The sequence below is a fragment of the Neoarius graeffei genome, chromosome 10 (genome assembly GCF_027579695.1).
Source record: "Neoarius graeffei isolate fNeoGra1 chromosome 10, fNeoGra1.pri, whole genome shotgun sequence".
NCBI classification, from domain to species: Eukaryota; Metazoa; Chordata; class Actinopteri; order Siluriformes; family Ariidae; genus Neoarius; species Neoarius graeffei.
Genome location: NC_083578.1, coordinates 3,205,175 through 3,227,326, shown reverse-complemented (window position 1 = coordinate 3,227,326; position 22,152 = coordinate 3,205,175). Strand labels below are relative to the sequence as shown.

At 41.8% G+C, this 22,152-nt stretch overlaps 1 protein-coding gene across 1 annotated transcript in view; it reads right to left on the bottom strand.

Annotated features, from left to right (window-relative positions):
* LOC132892753 (alpha-2-macroglobulin-like protein 1) overlaps window positions 1-1,433 on the bottom strand; it is a 38,991-nt gene extending 37,558 nt beyond the window's left edge. The window contains exon 1 of the mRNA XM_060931115.1: window positions 1,326-1,433. Within this exon, the coding sequence (XP_060787098.1) occupies window positions 1,326-1,402 (77 nt within the window). The 5' untranslated portion in view covers window positions 1,403-1,433. The remainder of the gene's footprint in view (window positions 1-1,325) is intronic.
* Between the last annotated feature and the right edge of the window lie 20,719 nt (window positions 1,434-22,152).

Below are 22,152 nucleotides of genomic sequence, written 5' to 3'. Positions count from 1 at the left end.
GTATTCCCAAGTCCCTATTCCCAAGGCCCTATATTCCCAAACCTTTGTATTCCCAAGTCCCTATTCCCAAGGCCCTATATTCCCAAACCTTTGTATTCCCAAGTCCCTATTCCCTGGGCTCTATATTCCCAAACCTTTGTATTCCCAAGTCCCTATTCCCTGGGCCCTATATTCCCAAACATTTGTATTCCCAAGTCCCTATTCCCTGGGCCCTATATTCCCAAATGTTTGTATTCCCAAGTCCCTATTCCCTGGGCCCTATATTCCAAAACCTTTGTATTCCTAAGTCCCTATTCCCTGGGCCCTATATTCCCAAACCTTTGTATTCCCAAGTCCCTATTCCCTGGGCCTTATATTCCCAAACCTTTGTATTCCCAAGTCCCTATTCCCTGGGCCCTATATTCCCAAACCTTTGTATTCCCAAGTCTCTATTCTCTGGGCCTTATATTCCCAAACCTTTGTATTCCCAAGTCCCTATTCCCTGGGCCCTATATTCCCAAACCTTTGTATTCCTAAGTCCCTATTCCCTGGGCCCTATATTCCCAAACCTTTATATTCCCAAGTCCCTATTCCCTGGGCCCTATATTCCCAAACCTTTGTATTCCCAAGTCCCTATTCCCTGGGCCCTATATTCCCAAACCTTTGTATTCCCAAGTCCCTATTCCCTGGGCCCTATATTCCCAAACCTTTGTATTCCTAAGTCCCTATTCCCTGGGCCCTATATTCCCAAACCTTTATATTCCCAAGTCCCTATTCCCTGGGCCCTATATTCCCAAACCTTTGTATTCCCAAGTCCCTATTCCCTGGGCCCTATATTCCCAAACCTTTGTATTCCCAAGTCCCTATTCCCTGGGCCCTATATTCCCAAATCTTTGTATTCTCATGTCCCTATTCTCAGGGCCCTATATTCCCAAACCTTTGTATTCCCAAGTCCCTATCCCCTGGGCCCTATATTGCCAAATCTTTGTATTCTGAAGTCTCTGTTTCCAGTCCCTATATTCCCAGATCCCTATATTGCTAGAGCCCTATATTGACTCTGAGGATATTCTGAACACCCTGTATTTCATGTCTCATATTCTCAAGTCCCTATCATTCCAAGATCCCTAAAGTTATCTATTTTATTTGTCAGATTTTTTTCAAGAAACTCTAGTTTAGTGCCTGATGGTCAACAACCTAATAAATGTTGACTCCTTTGTGACACAAAGGGAATTCTTATGATTCTGCCATCCTTCAAGGTATCCAAAGAGTACAAATGAAATATCAAATGCAATATAAATCTTTCCTTATAGAATCTGCAAAATATGAGAAATGTTGACAGTTCTTACGCATCATCGGAGATCTGCTGAGCTATGATGCCTGGAATAAGCAGTAAAACTGCAGAAATCACTCCAGAAACATGCATCCTTGGACAGACTCTGGAGATGACCAGAGCAGATACAATGAGCCAAGAGAACTAATGGTATTTATTGACTGTCACCCCACCCAAATTCTACGCCCAAAACTGTCTTCAGCATTCATTATTGGGTGAGACATTGGCTGCAAGCGCCACCCTTCTGTATTACTTCTACAGGCTGTGTCATGTACATGACACATTCCATACCTCATGTTATCAGTTTATCAGTAGTTAAAATTGTGTAGTTTTTTTAGGTTCATTCCTTTAAATAAAAAAGCATCCAATAAAAGAAGTAATAGTTTTATTTATTTTGTTTATAAATATGTGTATTCTGTGTATAATTTATGATCTACAGTGTCCATGTTACTTGTTTTGACCTTTTGCTTGTATTTATTGCATCATTGACATGGAATTGAACACATAATTTATTTGTACACACTATATTATTCTGTTTATGTGATGATTTTACCTTAACGGTGATAAGTTAATTATTTTGTAATTTTTTAAATTCAAAATATGCAGGAAATTTATAACATTTATGGAATCAGAAGTAAAGTTTTCTGACATCAGGACAGAGGAGTTTTCCTTTTTTTTTCTTTTCTTTGCAGTTTCTGGTTACATGAACTGAGTTTTTTTTTTAATCTTATTAGCTTCAAGACAGAAAATAGAGAAGCTGATGAGGAAATTCCTTGCTGTAAAAAATGATTTGTTGTTTTGACTTAAAAAAGTTAGTGACTGCTTTAAAATTCTGAGTTCACTGAAACTCATATGCTAAGTTAACACAACCAGGCAATCTATTAACTTACTGTATGAATTTCATTGAATTTAATAATTTCAAGGCAGCCTGGTTAATACATTTTTAATTTAAAACAGAAAATAATTTTTACAAGGATATGTGTTTATATTTAGCAATTTAATCTTTATCTTATTATTTTATGCACTTAGAAATGAGGCAAAACATTTGAACATCACTGAAAAGAGCCAATATTTCCAGTTCCCTACATTCCCAAGACTCTGCATTTTCAAGTCCCTGCTTTCCCATGTCCTGATATTCCTAAGTAACTATCCTCCCAAGTCTCAAGTTCCCATATTCCCCTGACACTATATACTAGAGTGCTCATATTCCAAAGTCCTTAAATTCCCAAGCTTTCTATATTACCATGACCCAATATTCCCAGGACCCTATATCCTCAAATCTTGATATTCCAAAGACTCCATGTTGTCATGACACTATATTCCCAAATACTTTTATTCCCAGGAACCAAAATTCTCAAGTCTCAATATTCCCAAGACTCCATGTTCTCATGACACTATATTCCCAAAACCCTATATTTTCAAGTTTCTATATTCCAAATACTCCATGTTCTCATGACACTATATTCCCAAATACTTTTATTCCCAGGACCCTATATTCCCAAAATCATACAATCCCAAACCCCTATATTCCCAGAGCCTTATATTTCCAAGACCCTATATTTCTAAATCCATATCTTCCCATAACCCTCTTACCTATTCCCAAGCCCCCATGTTCCCAGGACCATGTTCCCAAGCACCTTATATTCCCAAATCCTTGTCTTCCAAGGACCCTCGAGCCTATTCCCATACTGCCTCAGCTCTATTTTACTTCCGTATGATGCATTATGGAAACTTGCAAAAGCTTTGCTCAGGTGATGGTTGGGGTCATGGGTCACCAATGTTCGAACTGCTTTTAAATCCAAAAGTAATTTAAAATGGAAATAATTTTAATTAAATTCAATTTAATAAATGCATTTTCAAGGATCATTGAGTGAACACAATATCAGAATAGAACTGCTTGCAGGTTTATTATCGGTGTGGTATTCGGGCCTCACAACAGAGAGGCTTTAAATAAGAATTAAAAATACTGCAGGGGTAAAGGTCGCTGGAGCACAACCAGCAGTTCAGACAGTACATTACATTAATGGCATTCAGCAGACGCTCAGTCTGGAGCAGTTGGGGTTTCGGTGCCTTAGGCCACTTTAGCTATTCCTGCTGGTCCAGGGAATTGAACCAGTGACCTTTTGGTCCCAAAGCTGCTTCTCGCTGACCCCTATAATAGTAGTTTCCCATTAGTGTAATAAAGAACTCTGTATATGACAAACTGTTGTACCGTACTGTTTATAAACTAGTTCATGTTCTTCAGCTAATGAAGTACACGGCAGTCACTCTGAAATTTTTATTATCTCTCATTACCTTTATTATACGGATCATGGATTTGTGTTGCACTTACTTATTCCTGTAATTAGTTTAAAGTTTTGTCATCCTTCAAACACACCTGATCCAGCTCACCAAAGAGCCTGATAATCAGGTTTTGAGCTGGACTGGGCGTGTCAGCGGTGGGGAAAACAGAGAATAGGGCAGGGCAATATCAACCAACATGTAAAAAAAAAAAAACAGCGAACGGTGTCAATAATCAGCCTTTTAGCGTGAGACACTTCCTGATAGATCTCCTTCATCAAAGGCCTGATGCTGCAGATTCGCCTCAAATGAAAATGTGTGTGTGTGTGTGTGTGTGTGTATGCAGTAAGCAGAACACAAATGCACAGCATTAAAGATAGAAAGTAAATTCTCTTCCGGCTGAAGGTCATCGTGTTCCCGTTTATCTCCTGTTATGAGAAACAGTCCTTGAGAACAAGATGAACACATCAACAGACTGCATATTACATTCTTTTACAAACACATTACGCTACGCTCGATTCCGTATCTTTGGTGTTATGTTTGGAGTTTCTTATAACTGGAAATGAGCCAAGTGATTCATGCTAATTAAAACTCTAACAGTATTATGTCATTATCTTTTAAACCGGCTTTGTTTTCTGTTTGACATACACTAATAAAAGGAAGACCTTGTATGTCTAAATGGAAGACGATGCACATGCAATAAATTTCTTTTTATCAGAGAAATGAGAAGAGATTGAGACAACATTCAAAACTCTTGTATTGGAGAGCAATAAATTCACAGCCTGAGTGAGTAGATGGGGTTCATGTTTGTTTCACACGCAGCAATATGATGACTTTATTGTTACATTACATTACGTTAATGGCGTTTAGCGAACACTCTTATCCAGAGCGACATACAACGCACCCAGAGCAGCCTGGGGGGCAGGTGGGGGTTCGGTGCCTTGCTCAAGGGCATTTCAGCCATTCCTGCTGGTCCAGGGAATCAATCCGGTGACCTTTTGGTCCCAAAGCTGCTTCTCTAACCATTAGGCCATGGCTTCTATTGTCACATGGATTATTTTTTACAGAAAAGTATATTGATTTAAACAAACAGAGGTTTCAAAAGTGCACACATTATTTACTTAAGTAGAAGTACAGATACGAGTGAACAAAAAAGACTGTGATAAAAGTAGAAGTAGTGATTTAACTTAGTTACGCTGGGCCCACATTAGAGGATAATAGGGTTGATTTTGGGTTTGAGTTTCCCCTTCTGATAATCACAAAAAGTCCAGGCTCTGAAATGTACTCAAAGTAAAAAGTGGCCCTTTGAAGGACATTTCTACCAGCTGTTTCTGTACAAAGCTAACTGAACCTCATGTAACATTAATATTATAATATATATTTATTCTCTCCACATTCACTGGATATGAGCAATCGTGCGTTCTGATTGGCTACTCTACTACTAGAATATCAGCTCATATACCGCGAATAGAGAAAAACAAAATTGCTGAACCAACCGAAGATGAAATAAAAACTCTACTCGAAAACAAAACCCCAAAAAAATAAAAAAAAAAGCAACAAAATATGGAATGAAAGTATTTGATGGTAAGAACATATCTTTTTTTTATTTTTCAAGAATTGTTATTATTATTGCATTTTTCAAAAATTGTTCCTGTCATTTTGTTTACATTCTAAGCAAAAATGATTTTGTCGGGCATTTTGTATACATTTTTTAAATAAATACATTTTTTAAAAATAAAAAATAAAAATGCTCTGTTTCTCTAAATCCAGTGAATGTGGAGAGAATAAAACAGTTATTCCACTCAATCTCATCATACATGGATTATAGACAACTCGGTGCTACGCGCCTCATCGACTATCAGCTCATGTACGACTCAATTTCGTGGAATAACTGTTAATTCTTTTCGTATAAATATGCAGGTAAAAGGAACTAGCACACGCTGATTGGTCAAGAGATTCAGACTATTTCTCCATAATCACCTCGAGCGACACGGCAAAATGATGTCCAATCGCTTTGTCCCCGTAAGTGAGGAAGAATTACAAATGAAAAAAAATGTTATTTCTAAAAGCACTAAAGATGCTCTGAAGTTTGGCCTGAAACTATTCAAAGGGAAGGTGGGGTTGGGATTTATTTTACTGATTTCAAAACAAAGTATTTTATGTGACTCGGCGTAGATCAGTGACACAAGTCTGCGCCGCAAAGTTATTACAATTATATGCTGCTTTTGAAGTTTGAAATAAATGATGAATGTAATATGATTTTTTGAAAATAATCACCTGTGTATTTATACTAAAACAATTATCTGCCTCAGGCTCAGTGAATATCAGCGACGAAGCCTTCAGCAAATAATCATGAAATATAACTGGGGGGTCAGCATGTGCACGCATAAAGAGGCAAACACACACTTTCTTAAATTAATCATTAAAGGTGGTCCACTGCAAATATTTTAATTACCATGTACTTTCTGACAAACAAATAATCTATCTGTACATGCAATCGATTGACGAGCAGCTAGCGAGGTACACTGCACTAACCTCGACAATGCAGCTGTATATAACGGTAACTTACAGCTGTTCTTACGTTACTAGACTCCTGATAGGCTTGCTAATAACCTGCTTGAAGAGTTTAAAGAGTTTAAAGAGCATGGCATGCAGCTAAAGCGTGACGTATTTAAATCTGGTATTTTAATTTGATATGTTTACACAAAAACGTTTAAAAGTTCAACAAAAATCAGTTCACTTGAGTTTGCTGAAGGGTTGCCAGATTGAGTTGGCGTAATCAGTGTCAACTTTTTTTCTGTGTGTTATTGTTCTATCCATTCAGGTTGATATCAGTTTTGATGTTGGGTAAAAATGTAAAATTTGTCAGAAAAATAAATACTCAAGTAAAGTACAGATACCTGAAAACTATTTAAGTTAGGTTAGGTTAATGCGGGAGGCCTTGGGCTGAGGTGCCCTTGAGCAAGGCACCTAACTCCCAACTGCTCCCCGGGCACTGTTAGCATGGCTGCCCACTGCTCTGTGTGTGTGTGTGTGTGTGTGTGTGTGTGTGTGTGTGTGTGTGTGTGTGTGTGTGTGTGTGTGTGCGCGTGCTCATTGCTCACGAGTGTGTGTTCACTGCTTCAGATGGGTTAAATGCAGAGAGGAATTTCACAAGCATGTGATGAATAAAGTTGTTCTTCTTTTTAAGTGCAGCAATTAAGTATTTGTACTTTATTCTTTTCCACCTCTCTAAACAGGGAAAAACATGCACTAATTGTTGAACATAATAACTTTCATAGTGACTAACAGACTCTATTGTGACTCTAAATTATGTTTTGTTAAAGGCAGGATCACTCTGAGGGCGAACCTGTTAAACATGTCGGTTAAAGATTCATGATCAGTGCAAAGGTTCTTTATACGGTGCTGCTTGAAAGTTTGTGAACCCTTTAGAATTTTCTATATTTCTGCATAAATATGACCTAAAACATCATCAGATTTTCACACAAGTCCTAAAAGTAGATAAAGAGAACCCAGTTAAACAAATGAGACAAAAATATTATACTTGGTCATTTATTTATTGAGGAAAATGATCCAATATTGCATATCTGTGAGTGGCAAAAGTATGTGAACCTTTGCTTGCAGTATCTGGTGTGACCCCCTTGTGCAGCAATAACTGCAACTAAACGTTTGCGGTAACTGTTGATCAGTCCTGCACACCGGCTTGGAGGAATTTTAGCCCGTTCCTCCGTACAGAACAGCTTCAACTCTGGGATGTTGGTGGGTTTCCTCACATGAACTGCTCGCTTCAGGTCCTTCCACAACATTTCCATTGGATTAAGGTCAGGACTTTGACTTGGCCATTCCAAAACATTAACTTTATTCTTCTTTAACCATTCTTTGGTAGAACGACTTGTGTGCTTAAGGTTGTTGTCTTGCTGCATGACCCACCTTCTCTTGAGATTCAGTTCATGGACAGATGTCCTGACATTTTCCTTTACAATCCAATGGTATAATTCAGAATTCATTGTTCCATCAATGATGGCAAGCCGTCCTGGCCCAGATGCAGCAAAACAGGCCCAAACCATGATACTACCACCACCATGTTTCACAGATGGGATAAGGTTCTTATGCTGGAATGCAGTGTTTTCCTTTCTCCAAACATAACGCTTCTCATTTAAACCAAAATGTTCTGTATTGGTCTCATCCGTCCACATTTTTCCAATAGCCTTCTGGCTTGTCCACGTGATCTTTAGCAAACTGCAGACGAGCAGCAATGTTCTTTTTGGAGAGCAGTGGCTTTCTCCTTGCAACCCTGCCATGCACACCATTGTTGTTCAGTGTTCTCCTGATGGTGGACTCATGAACATTAACATTAGCCAATGTGAGAGAGGCCTTCAGTTGCTTAGAAGTTACCCTGGGGTCCTTTGTGACCTCGCCGACTATCACACGCCTTGCTCTTGGAGTGATCTTTGTTGGTCGACCACTCCTGGGGAGGGTAACAATGGTCTTGAATTTCCTCCATTTGTACACAATCTGTATGACTGTGGATTGGTGGAGTCCAAACTCTTTAGAGATGGTTTTGTAACCTTTTCCAGTCTGATGAGCATCAACAACGCTTTTTCTAAGATCCTCAGAAATCTCCTTTGTTCGTGCCATGATGCACTTCCACAAACATGTGTTGTGAAGATCAGACTTTGATAGATCCCTGTTCTTTAAATAAAACAGGGTGCCCACTCACACCTGATTGTCATCCCATTGATTGAAAACACCTGACTCTAATTTCACCTTCAAATTAACTGCTAATCCTAGAGGTTCACATACTTTTGCCACTCACAGATATGTAATATTGGATCATTTTCCTCAATAAATAAATGACCAAGTATAATATTTTTGTCTCATTTGTTTAACTGGGTTCTCTTTATCTACTTTTAGGACTTGTGTGAAAATCTGATGATGTTTTAGGTCATATTTATGCAGAAATATAGAAAATTCTAAAGGGTTCACAAACTTTCAAGCACCACTGTAAGCAAGTGATTCACTGCGTGCTGAATCATTTCATGCAATTTGTGTAATTTTCATTTTTAAAACACCTTTTTGAGTCATTTATGTAAACGCTATTTATATAGAATTTGGGGCACAAGTTTTATTTTTGGTTTTCTGAAATCAACACAGGGTCAAAAATATACATACAGTCACCTAATATCTCATCTCATCTCATCTCATCTCATCTCATTATCTCTAGCCGCTTCATCCTGTTCTACAGGGTCGCAGGCAAGCTGGAGCCTATCCCAGCTGACTACGGGCGAAAGGCGGGGTACACCCTGGACAAGTCGCCAGGTCATCACAGGGCTGTCACCTAATATTTGCTTTAAAATCCCTGAGCAAATTTTACCTTTACTAGACGCTTTTGGTCACCATCAACAAGCTTCCGGCAGAATTCCGGTTGGATATTTGACCTCTCTTGCTGACACAGCTGGTAGCGTTTGTGTGTTTCCTGGCATGGATCCAACTTTTTAGCACAATCCAGATATTGTTGATTTATCGTCCTCCCATAAAACAAATCTAGTCAAGATCCATTTCCTGTAAAACACGTGAAACCTCTTCAGTTTTGTCTCAAATAAGGAACACCTCCTTCCAAATAGTGCAGACTTTATGTCAGAGGCCACAATTATGTATTTATTATATTAATTTAATTTAATGCTAGTGCGGCGGCACAGTGGTGTAGTGGTTAGCGCTGTCGCCTCACAGCAAGAAGGTCCGGGTTCGAGCCCCGTGGCTGGCGAGGGCCTTTCTGTGTGGAGTTTGCATGTTCTCCCCGTGTCCGTGTGGGTTTCCTCCGGGTGCTCCGGTTTCCCCCACAGTCCAAAGACATGCAGGTTAGGTTAACTGGTGACTCTAAATTGAGCGTAGGTGTGAATGTGAGTGTGAGTGGTTGTCTGTGTCTATGTGTCAGCCCTGTGATGACCTGGCGACTTGTCCAGGGTGTACCCCGCCTTTCGCCCGTAGTCAGCTGGGATAGGCTCCAGCTTGCCTGCGACCCTATAGAAGGATAAAGCAGCTAGAGATAATGAGATGAGATGAGATAATGTTAGTGCCTCAAATTGATGGAACAAACAATAACCATGTGCAAATAAATAATGCAGGCTAAAGAGTTGTTTCTTTTTCTTTTGTAAATGTTTGTTTGTTTTTCTTTCTTGCCGATCTTAATTTCTTTCTTATTCTCATATTTTAATTTCTTCCTACAGTTTAATTAATAAAATTTAAGCCTATATACTATATAAATTATTATAAAAATTGATCACTTGTGTCACTTCTTCTCACATTCAGGAGAAGGGTGTATAAACTAATGCTCAATACTTCATACTGTCACATTGTTGTGGATAAATAAATCATTCTGTTTCTGTGGCAAAAATAAAAAACAGTCTGTAAATGTTCATGCAAATTTTATCTTGCTTACGCTTTGTACAGGTCAACGTTTAACCTGAGCCTGATTTTCAGGATTTCTGTCCCTGGGCTCAGGGGCGATGTTTTCTGTCACTGAAATATTTGAACATATTTGCATATTGGGAAAATTACAACAAGCGCTGAAACATTCAAAAAATTCTTTTCCTGTACAAAGCCTTTTTTCTCAGTAATAATGGTGTGAGAGTCAAGTTTTAAAATAATCCTGATTTAAAAGCCTGAGAAAGCTGACATGGAAATCTACAAGATGGAGACAGGGCGAGCCATCGTTCTTACCAAAACCGCTTTGATGGGAATTTGTTCTACGTTATTATGGCAAAATCCTGGACATGCGTTCCATCCAAAGGTGAAGTGTTAAGGCTCAGCGAGGGGGGAGTGGAAGGGGTTCAAACACTAATCCCAGCTGGAAAAAAGACCAGAAACACAAACACTGATTACAGGCTTTTTTAGAGACGGAAATGACAATGAATTAGAACAAGCGCATTAATATAAACACCTTCTGACCAAAATGAAGTGTTGTTCTGTAAAGGGAGAGATTACAGAGACACAAGGGTTTTACTGGGAAATACGCCACTGGTATTTTTAATCCGGGACATGGAGAACCAAAACCAGGACATAAATCTCTATCTGTCACTCGTGAGGAAATCGATGAGTGAGTTGTTTTGATAAATTTGGGGACTTTTTGTTTGTGAATGTGACGATATAATAAAAAGAAAATCACATGTTGGCTTAAAGAGATGAAGTTTATCTTCTCGTGTTGAAAAACTCGCATTTTTCATACGAAATACATCACAGATCTGAGGGACATATTTAAATAATATTGAGTGGCTTTTTGTCGTGGTCTATCAGATATATTCCATTCAGCTAGCATGATAGTGAACGAGTCGAAAACGAGCAGCTGAATGGAATATATCTGATAGAGCATGAAAAAAAAAGCCATTATTATTATTATTATACATACACATTCCTTTTGGGTGTTTAACCCATCTTTCTCTTTCAAAATTCTCTCAAAATCAAATGAAGCAAACCTGGCGGCCATGTTTGTTTACAAATTGTTACAGTCGCTTACTTGCTAGCGCAGAAGTTTTACGTCTCCAATGTGTGACGTCATGTTGTCTTGACAACCATGCAACATCATAAACCATATCAACACTCATTCTCCATTGGGTAGAGTGGCGTAATGCACGCAGGATAAGCGATATGCTAACAATATTGCATGCTATCGAACCAAGTGAATGAAACCCGCTAGAAGGAAGTAGAATATGTTTTTATTCCATTGAAAAGGTGTCCTGTATGGATAATAATTCTCGATATTTCACTCTAATGACATCACTCCTAGTGTTTTCCCGCTGACTAGATGTGCGTTGGCAAAATGGTGAACCGGTTCAAAATTAAAATTCTTTTGATTAACTTGTGGCTTTTTGTGTGTGTGTGTGTGTGTGTGTGTGTGTGTGTGTGTGTGTGTGTGTGTGTGTGTCCATATAATATAAAGAACATTACGCAGTGGTGTGAAGATATAAAGTTTATCTTCTTGTGTTGAAAACATTTTCACTCATTTGCTTCACTCACTTGTGGATATGAAGTTTATTTTCGAGTGGGGACTGTATATATGTACATTCACCACTCAAAAATAAACTTCATATCTTCGTGTCACCGTGTAATATTCTCGATGTATTTTGCGGTTACTCTTACTGCTGATTCCCAACTTCACATGTGACCTGTTTTTGTACGTCCTTCCGTACTCTCTTTAAACCTGATATAATGGAATTGCTCATTATCCTGTCTTTATTTATGCTCTCTCTCTCTCTCTCTCTCTCTCGCTCTCCTGGACACTGAAATAATTAATCACAATTTTTTAAACAGCAAATCATGAACAGGAACAAATCAATATCACACAAGCAGCAGCGGCTCATGACCGTAGATTTTGGTGATGCAGGATGACATTAATAACGACATCGCCTCAAATAAAATGGAGTCGAGACGCTCTCACTTGTTCATATATCATGAATGTTTAACCTCACAGTAATAATGTAGTAGACAGTTAAGAGTCGACAGCGTACAGCCATCCAGCGTTGAGTCTCAGCAGCTCATGTTGAGTGCTTTAGATGAACCTTCCTTTGTTAAACTGTGTCAAAAGATCTTTAACAAGAGTCAACTGGTCTCAGGGACATTTTTCAGTGACAGGTGGCAGTAATATTTTTACCCCGACTACATTTCAAAAACCACACAAAAGACCTGAAACTGACTCAAAGCAGTTAGGCATCAGAAAATTCTTGTTTTTCTCAGCTGTTAAGCTGGAACAGAGTGTTCGTGCATACATACAGCGCTTGGTGCAGAGTCTATTGTCGACCACTAGGTGTAATAATAACTGTATGGAAGTGAAGTAAGATGGCAGGACAAGGTCTCCAATGGAGAAGTCCTCAGGCGAGCCAGTACAGTAAGCATCAAAGCCCTTATCACAGCCTCCCAACTTCTTTGGGCTGGACACATCTGGCGTATGCCTGACACACAACTACCCAAAGCCGTTTTCTACGGAGAACTGAGCCGAGGAAAGAGGAGACCAGGAGGACAGAAACTGAGGTACAAAGACGTCTTGAAGAGGAACATGAAGAATGCCGGAGTTATTGATCAGACGTGGGAAAGGGACGCCTGGGATATAGCAACATGGTGAAGCAGAGTTAAAAGCTTAGTGTCTGCAATTGAAAACAAGCGTCAGAGGGAGAACACGAGAGCTCACGAAGCCAGATGTTCCATAGCAGCTGAACCAGACCATTCATGCTACCACTGTGGACGACTCTGTCGCTCTGGTGTGGGCCTCGCAGCCCATCTGCATTTCTGCATATCCTAATGAAGCGGTCATCATCACTAGCGATGGACAGCCAACGACGATGATGATGGAAGTGAAGTGGGGCTGCTGTGTGCTGCTGTGTGGGGGAATAATCAACTAAATTTGAGAGAAAATATTGTGTATGGCTGCAAATAAAAATGAGAACTGATCAGGATTGGTCAGAAGGCAGGAGTGCTATTAAAAATCAAGTCATTTATTAGCTCATCTGTCCATAAGGCCAATTGCCATGGCATGGCGTCCGTCGTCCACAATTCAGTTAACTCGTATCTCCTCCGTCAGTTTTCCACAGATTTCCGTTCTGATTGTTTTGTTTGAAAGAACTCATCACTCCACACAAAACATGATCGTTGTTTTGTCATTTTTTTTGCTAACGAGTTCGTCTCATCTCATCTCATTATCTCTAGCCGCTTTATCCTGTTCTACAGGGTCACAGGCAAGCTGGAGCCTATCCCAGCTGACTACGGGTGAAAGGCGGGGTACACCCTGGACAAGTCGCCAGGTCATCACAGGGCTGACACATAGACACAGACAACCATTCACACTCACATTCACACCTACGCTCAATTTAGAGTCACCAGTTAACCTAACCTGCATGTCTTTGGACTGTGGGGGAAACCGGAGCACCCGGAGGAAACCCACGCGGACACGGGGAGAACATGCACACTCCGCACAGAAAGGCCCTCGCCGGCCACGGGGCTCAAACCCGGACCTTCTTGCTGTGAGGCGACAGCGCTAACCACTACACCACCGTGCCGCATCTAACGAGTTCGTAATTAGGCCAAATTAACAAATTTTCCAGGCCTCACACTAGAATTGTATCTGATTCCAGTTCTGATTGATGTTTTGGGTCGATCTTCCCTCGAGGAATAGAACTTGGTCATTTGTTTGTTGATTTTCCTGTTGTAAACAATTTGTTTATAACTTTGTTTATTTTCAGTTAAATCGTGTCTCCTCCCTCCTTCAGTTCTCAATGGATTTCAGTTCTGATTGTTTTATTTGAAAGAACTCGACCTTCTGGACAAAACTTGCTCATTGTATTGTCAATTTTTTGCAAACAAATTAGTCATTAGATCACTTAACAGATTTCCTTCTGATTAGAATTACATCTCCTCTCATTTATCATGCGAACTCAGTTCTGATGGATGTTTTGGGTCGATCTTCCCTCAGGGAACAAAATTTAGTCCTTTGTTGATGTTCCTGTTGTAAAGAGTTTGTGGTGGCGGTTGGTCCTCTCTCTCTCTCTCTCACATCGTCACATTTCAGTTCTGTTTGATATTTTGGTCGTCGAGGTTTTTTGGATGGCAGGACAGATGAGATACTACACCCCTGATGTTCTGGTATTTAATAACACTCACTCCTATTCATTTTGGAAGGAGTTGCCTAACACAAATACAAAGTTCAACATTGTTGTCCAAATCTGGGATGTCCCACAGCGTGTTCTGGCATGTCCTGGCACAAATTCAGCCCTGCAAAGTTGCACCCAAAACCTTGCCCTTTAAATTACTAGCAGCTTCACAATGAAGATCCAGTCTCTTCAGAGTAAGGCCCAGTCTGAATTTACAGGAGGGAAAATTTTTTCTATAATCGAGTGACATTTCAGTCAGGGTGGGCGTGTCCTTGCCTCGTACGTACCTGCTGTTTCTGGGATCCAAACCGACCCTGATCGCTGCTAATCACTTACTGAAGATGCACAAATGAGTTATTTCATCTTGTTGTTGTTTTTTTCCTGACTGTAAATTCACGTCATCTTATATAAAGATGTTTCAAAAACACCAAAAGCACACTTAGAATTATTTTTTTTAAATATGAAAAACGTACGGAAGCCGAGAGAGGCCCTTCATATAATCCTTTTTTTATTCACCTTGTTATCCCGAGATAACGACATAATTAATTCAGTATCTCGAGAAAACAACACAACTAATTCAAGATCTCGAGAAAACAAAACAATTATTTCATGATTTCGAGTAAACAGCTGAGAAATGGTTCATTCAGGTGTGCCAAGAGACTTGTGATATGCTGACTTTGGGGCTATTTCTCATTCTGTATAGACGCAACTTTGGTCATTAGAATGTCTGGAATAATCGATCACCTAATAAGGCAATATTTTGATCAGGGGTTGGCACAGGGAGAGATTGCATTAAGTCTTTTAATAAGGGATCATTTCAAAATGAGTCCGCGGCACCTCCGCAGAAGACTGGCCCGGCTTCGTCTCTACCGACGGAGATACAGTGATCCAGCTGAGATCATGAAATAATTGTTTTGTTTTCTCGAGATCTCGAATTAGTTGTGTTGTTTTCTCGAGATCCTGAATTAATTATGTCGTTATCTCAGGATAACAAGGTGAATAAAAAAAGATTATATGAAGGGCCTCTCGCGGTTTCCGTAAAAACGAGACCAAAACTTTCAAGTCTCATTTAGTTTAATATAAACATTAAAGTATTCTCCAGTTAATGTCAATACAGAACAAACAGTTTAAGCCATGTTATTTTATTTTATATGTTGTTTTTATAATACTAATATTTATAATGAGGGAAACTAATTGTAAAACGCTTTATGTTTATTTTATGGTGACTTTCTTTAGAGTTTCGTAAGTTGTTATGAATAATGCGACATTGTGTCAACATCTGTGTCAATGTTCTCATTCATCTCATCTCATCTCATTATCTCTAGCCGCTTTATCCTGTTCTACAGGCTCGCAGGCAAGCTGGATCCTATCCCAGCTGACTACGGGCGAAAGGCAGGGTACACCCTGGACAAGTTGCCAGGTCATCACAGGGCTGACACATAGACTCTGTGTCAATGTTTTAACTCAATAAACCATCCCAAGGCACAATAACGGGTTACTATGGAGGTGAAAACACGTAATGTGCAAACAACGGACTCCTGTTTTGTCCTTTTCAGGAGTGGAGAGTGTTTATGAGGTTTGTGAGGTGTGTGAGAGAGATTTATTATTAATATTATTATTATCATATTTTCTTGAAATTTCTGTCCATTATCTGTTCAAAATCAAAGGACTCGGGAGGGCGGGGCATGCACGTGTTTCATCAAGGCATGTGAAGCCAGACAACTGAAACCTCTTTAACCTCTGCCCATGTTGCATCACTATGAGGAAAGCGCTATCTGCCCTCTTCTACATATATGAGCTCACAAACTCAGACTCTCAATTGTCTGTTGTGAGAGATGGTGTTTAGGTCCCGCCCTCCCTGGAAGCATGGCTAATTTTACTCTCTCGGCTCCCAGCCAGTGATATCTTTGGTATTGTTGGCATTTGAACTCATGAACACTTGATGATCAGACAAAAGCATCTTTGTTGTTTCAAAGGAACCTGGTTTGCACCTGTGTACTTACAGCAGCAAGCAGTAAATCACTTTCCCTTCAGGGTTGTTTTTTGTTGGCAAATTCTGTTCTGATAAGACGTAATGCTGCTTTCAAATGCTGCCTCCTTAGAAGTTTGTAGCGGAGCAAAAGTTGGCTGTGTTAACGTGTCCGAAATGGCGCTCGATATTAATTTCTTGTTTATGGAACTATTGTATAAATATTGCACTCACAATTGCATGGTATAGTGGGGATTTTTTTTTATCAATCTCCCAGGTGATAGTTCTGATAAAACATGACAGGGATAGAATGGATACCGAAACACAGCCACTCGGCCTGATGATCAGCTGGCAAAAGACCAAGGTCCAGAGCCTAAGCAACTGTGAACCTCCCCCAGCATGGCCAGTGATCAGACCGTATGGTGGAAGTAGTGGACAGGTTCTGCTATCTTGGTAGCACAATTACCTCGGACTGTAGGAGTATAGTGGACATTCAGATCCGAATCGGGCGTGCTGCAGCAGTCATGGCCAGCCTACAGAATATCTGGTCAGACAAACACCTCTCAACCAGCACCAAGTAAAGCTCTACAACAGCCTGGTCCAACCAATCCTACTGTACAGAGCCGAGTGCTGGACCCTGACAGAGACACAGAAACAGCACCTCTATGCTTTTGAGAACAAGTAGGATTTTTGGTCTCCACTGGCAAGACTTTGTCTCAAACATCACCCTGCATCAGCGTGCCAATCAACCACCTGTCACTAGCAAAATTCTGGCAGCCCGTCTCCGCATATTTGGTCACCCAGCCAGGCTACTTCTAGAACCAGCCCCTGAAAGGAAGAGACCCAGGGGCAAACCCCAGAGTAAGTGGACCGACCAGCTGTCTGCTGACCTTAGGGACCTGAGTCTCGACCTAACATCAGCCTGGGAGGCGGCACAGAACAGGACAGACTGGAGAACCTTGTGCCGAGGCACCATGTTCCTGCAGGAGCAAGCGGACCAATAAGTAAGTAGAATGGGTTTGGGAACTGATTCTGAATTCTGGATGATATGAATGCGGGACAGTGAATCCGCCGTATGCCTTCTCTAAATCCACAAACATACAATGCAGATCCTTCTGGCCTTCTCCACACTTCTCCATCAACATTCTCAAAGCAAATACTGCATTTGTAATCTCAACAGCTCGTATCCACGGACTTATATCCAGGACGTCTTGTCTTATCTTCCTGAGATACTCTGTTCGACTTTTATTTTTTCCTGTCGTACTGTAGATCCACCACTGTTATTGTGATTACTGAAATGGTTTTTAGTCCATTTTTTTATTATAGTATTTGTTTTTGACAGACGTCTGCCCTGGGAAGGGCGGGTGGGGTAACAGGAGGGTGAAAGTTTGTTTCCTATACTTTGTGTGTTGTGTACATTTGTCCATTTATTTGTCATGTGTTAAAAATAAATAAAATAATTGTTCACAAAAAAAAAAGTTTCTTGTGGTGGTTTGCAGACACTACAGGTGTCATTTATATCTAAAATCTGTAGGATGTTCGTACAGAGTGCCAGATTAATACTTTATACATTCTCACCGGCTACTTTAACAGGAACTTGTTGTTGATTCTAAGATCTCTGTTCTTGGCTGCAGGAGTGGAACCCAATGTGTTCTTCTGTTCTGCTGTTGCATGCTGAGATGCTTTTCTGCTCACTACGGTTGTAAAGAGTGATTATATGAGTTACTATATCCTTCCTGGCAGCTTGAACTGCTCACTCTGTCCATTTTCTGATCTCTGACCCTCTCTTATCAACAAGGCGTTTGTTTCCACCCACAGAACTGTCGCTCACTCACTCAGTGTTTTTTGTTTTCTGCACCATTCTGTGTAAACTCTAGAGACTGTTGTGTGTGAAAACCACAGATCAGCAGCTTCTGAAATACTCAAACCAGTCCATCTGGATCAAACCAGCACCCATACCACAGTGAGAGAAAGTCACACTGTGAGATCACCATTGTTCCCATTCTGATGTTTGAACACTGTGAACATTAACTGAAGCTCTTGATTTGTATCTGCGGGATTTGATGCATGAAGGGATCGGCTGATTAGAGAACTGCAGGTGGATGTAGGGGTGTTCCTAATAAAGTGGCTGGGGTGTATGTATTGGATGTACTTTATTATTATTTGTAAACCTGTGGTGTTGCTGTATTATTATTCCATATGTGCCTTGAGTCTGTGTGTACAGATGTGTACCGAGTCCGGCAGCTTGGCGTTGAATCCAGCTGTGTGTAAATCTGTGCTCTTCAGTGCTGCAGCACTTTTTATTCCCCTCATGTTGTTGTTGTGTAGCTCGTGTGAAGGGGCGCTGGAGGTCACCGTGAGACACCACATGGTGGTAATCCAGGCCTGTTAATGGTCCACACCACCCTGCAGAAATCAGCTCTATCCCCTTCGGTCACCGTGTACACCACTGTGTACATCACTACTACAGTAATATAGCGCCCGTATCGTGACCGGAGGGGTTGTGGTAAAGGGGCAGAGCAGAAGGGCAGCGATCTGAACGGCCATGATGAGTTCCGAGCTTCGTTCACACACATCAGGGGAGAAAAAAACACACACATTCCTCACGAGCCATCACTTTGGGTAACGCTCACAGAAAGGGGTTCTCTCGTTCTTGCTCTCTCTCTTGCTCTCTTTCATTCTCTCTCTCTGTCTCTCTCCCCGTCTTTCTTTCTCATTCTCTGTCTGTCTCTCTCTCTTGTTCTCCCATTCTCTCTCTCTCCCCATCTTTCTTTCTTGTTCTCTTTCTCGTTCTCTCTGTCACTCTCATTCTCTCTCTCTCTCCCCCCCACTCACTGTCTCTCCCCGTGTCTCTCTCTCTCCATCTTTCTCTTTCCCCGTCTCTCTCCATCTTTCTCTCTCTTTCCCTCCCCCGTCTCTCTCTCCCTCCCCATCTCTCTCTCTCCCCGTCTCTCTCTCCATCTCTCTCTCCCCATCTTTCTCTCTCTCTCTCCATCTCTCCCCGTCTCTCTCTCCCTCCCCATCTCTCTCTCCATCTTTCTCTCTCTCTCCCCGTCTCTCTCCCCATCTCTCTCTCTCTCCATCTTTCTCTCTCTCTCCGTCTCTCTCCCCATCTCTCTCTCCATCTTTCTCTCTCTCTCCGTCTCTGCCCGTCTCTCTCTCCATCTTTCTCTCTCTCTCCGTCTCTCTCTCCCCATCTCTCTCTCCATCTCTCTCTCCCCATCTTTCTCTCTCTCCATCTCTCCCCGTCTCTCTCTCCCCATCTCTCTCTCTCCGTCTCTCTCCCCATCTCTCTCTCTCCATCTTTCTCTCTCTCCGTCTCTCTCCCCATCTCTCTCTCCATCTTTCTCTCTCTCTCCGTCTCTGCCCGTCTCTCTCTCCATCTTTCTCTCTCTCTCCGTCTCTCCCCGTCTCTCTCCCCATCTTTCTCTCTCTCCATCTCTCCCCGTCTCTCTCTCCCTCCCCATCTCTCTCTCTCTCCGTCTCTCTCCCCATCTCTCTCTCCCTCCCCATCTCTCTCTCTCTCCGTCTCTCTCCCCATCTCTCTCTCCATCTTTCTCTCTCCCCGTCTCTCTCTCCCCATCTCTCTCTCCATCTTTCTCTCTCTCTCTCTCTCCCTCCCCATCTCTCTCTCTCTCCGTCTCTCTCTCCATCTTTCTCTCTCCCCGTCTCTCTCCCCATCTTTCTCTCTCCGTCTCTGCCCGTCTCTCTCTCCATCTTTCTCTCTCTCCGTCTCTCCCCGTCTCTCTCTCCCTCTCTCCGTCTCTCTCTCCCCATCTCTCTCCGTCTCTCTCTCCCCATCGTTCTCTCTCTCTCCATCTCTCCCCGTCTCTCTCTCCCTCCCCATCTCTCTCCCCATCTCTCCATCTTTCTCTCTCTCCCCGTCTCTCTCTCCCCATCTCTCCATCTTTCTCTCTCTCCATCTCTCCCCGTCTCTCTCTCCCTCCCCATCTCTCTCTCTCTCTCCGTCTCTCTCCCCATCTCTCTCTCCATCTTTCTCTCTCTCTCCGTCTCTCCCCGTCTCTCTCTCCCATCTCTCTCTCTCCATCTTTCTCTCTCTCTCCGTCTCCCCCCGTCTCTCTCTCTCCATCTCTCTCTCCCCATCTCTCTCTTTCTCTCTCGCTCTCTCCCCATCTCTCTCTCTCTCTCTCTCTCTCTCCATCTCTCCGTGTCTCTCTCTCCCTCTCTCAGCTTCTAACGGAGTAGTTATTTTGTACCATTTGGGAGTTTATCCCTCACAGGGTCCATATTGAACGGCATCAATAACAAAGTTTCTCTCTCAAACTCCTACAGAAATAAAAATATGATAAACACTTTTTTTAAAAGTGCAATGATTTTTTTTTTACAGAAATGTTTTGTTCCTCTTGTGACATCTTTATTGCCTCCTGTATCGGGACTTTAATAAGAGTGATTTTCCGCAGATGGAGATATGTGCAACTGAACTGTGGTCACAGCACATCTCGGGTCTCAGTCAGAGAAAGGAAAGAAGGTCACGTCCCCTGAGCTGAAGATGGAGCGTGAGCGTGACTGATTTATTCGTATGAGGAATAAACCGTTCATTCGAGTCTGAGTGCAAAAACGGGGCTCAGCTTTTAAATCCAGGATAGAAAACACAGAGAGTCGTGTGCACCGCAGCATTCTAACAGTATTTGTTTGATGTCATGCATGTGAGCGTCAGGTGGTGACATCACGTCCTCCAGCGGTTCATCCCAGAGGAGCGCGTGCGCGCAGCCTGGCGCGGTTTCATGTCCACTCGCTCTGCGTCTGGAACGATAGATAGCTGGAGAGTCTGATGATGAAGAACAGAGGAGGAAGAAGAAGAAGAAGAAGCTGAAGATGTGCTCTGCTTTTCTTTTCTTTTTGCTCTCGTGTTCACGCCTGAGCTTCCTGCGTCGAGACGTGGGATTTGATCTCCTGCACCCGGCTGACTGAGTGTGATGGTCTGAGTGTGTTTCAGTTTTGCGAGGGTGTTAGTCAGAGTCTCGTTCTCCTGCTCGAGAATCCTGATCCTTATCGAGTTCACCTTCAACTGCTGCTCCATATCACACACCACATCACCTGTACCTGAGAGAGGGGGAGGGGGAGATTCTTAATCAGCCTATTAACTACATATTAATAAACTTCATACTGAATTACTGAGTCCGGGGCGTTGCAGATACATCAGCATTCACATCCCCATGTGATTCAACCCCCACAATTTCTGCTCTCAGTGTACCCCGTGACTGACGATCACAAATCACTGAGGGGGGAAAGGGCATTAAAGCGGTCATCTGTCTGCTGCTAAATAACAGGTCTGATACTACGAATCAGCACACGCTCTCGCCATCTACCGGCCGAAATGTGAATCTGTAGAACAGATGAAAGATACTCAAGAAGAGGAGAAATGCGGAACAGAAATCAGGAATGTATTCATACAACTGCCACAAAGTGAGGCCCCATGACGCTGCTACATCTACGACACATAAGACATTTAAAATGCCTCATATGTGAGTGTCGGTTCTCAAAAAAGACCTGATTCAAAGACCCGACTCTTTAGTGAATGACTCATCACCACTCGCTGTTCTCATTTTTAAAAACAGTCGGTTCAAGGAGTCGACACTTCTGTGAACAAATCATCACCACTTGCCTTTCTCATAAAAAAGAGCTTGTTCAAGGAGTCGACTCTTTTGTAAATGAATCATCAACATTTGCTGTTCTCATTTTTAAAAAGAGTCGACTCTTTAGTGAATGAATCATCATTTGCTGTTCTCATTTTTTAAAAGAGGGGCGGCACGGTGGTGTAGTGGTTAGCGCTGTCGCCTCACAGCAAGAAGGTCCTGGGTTCGAGCCCCGGGGCCGGCGAGGGCCTTTCTGTGTGGAGTTTGCATGTTCTCCCCGTGTCCGCGTGGGTTTCCTCCGGGTGCTCCGGTTTCCCCCACAGTCCAAAGACATGCGGTTAGGTTAACTGGTGACTCTAA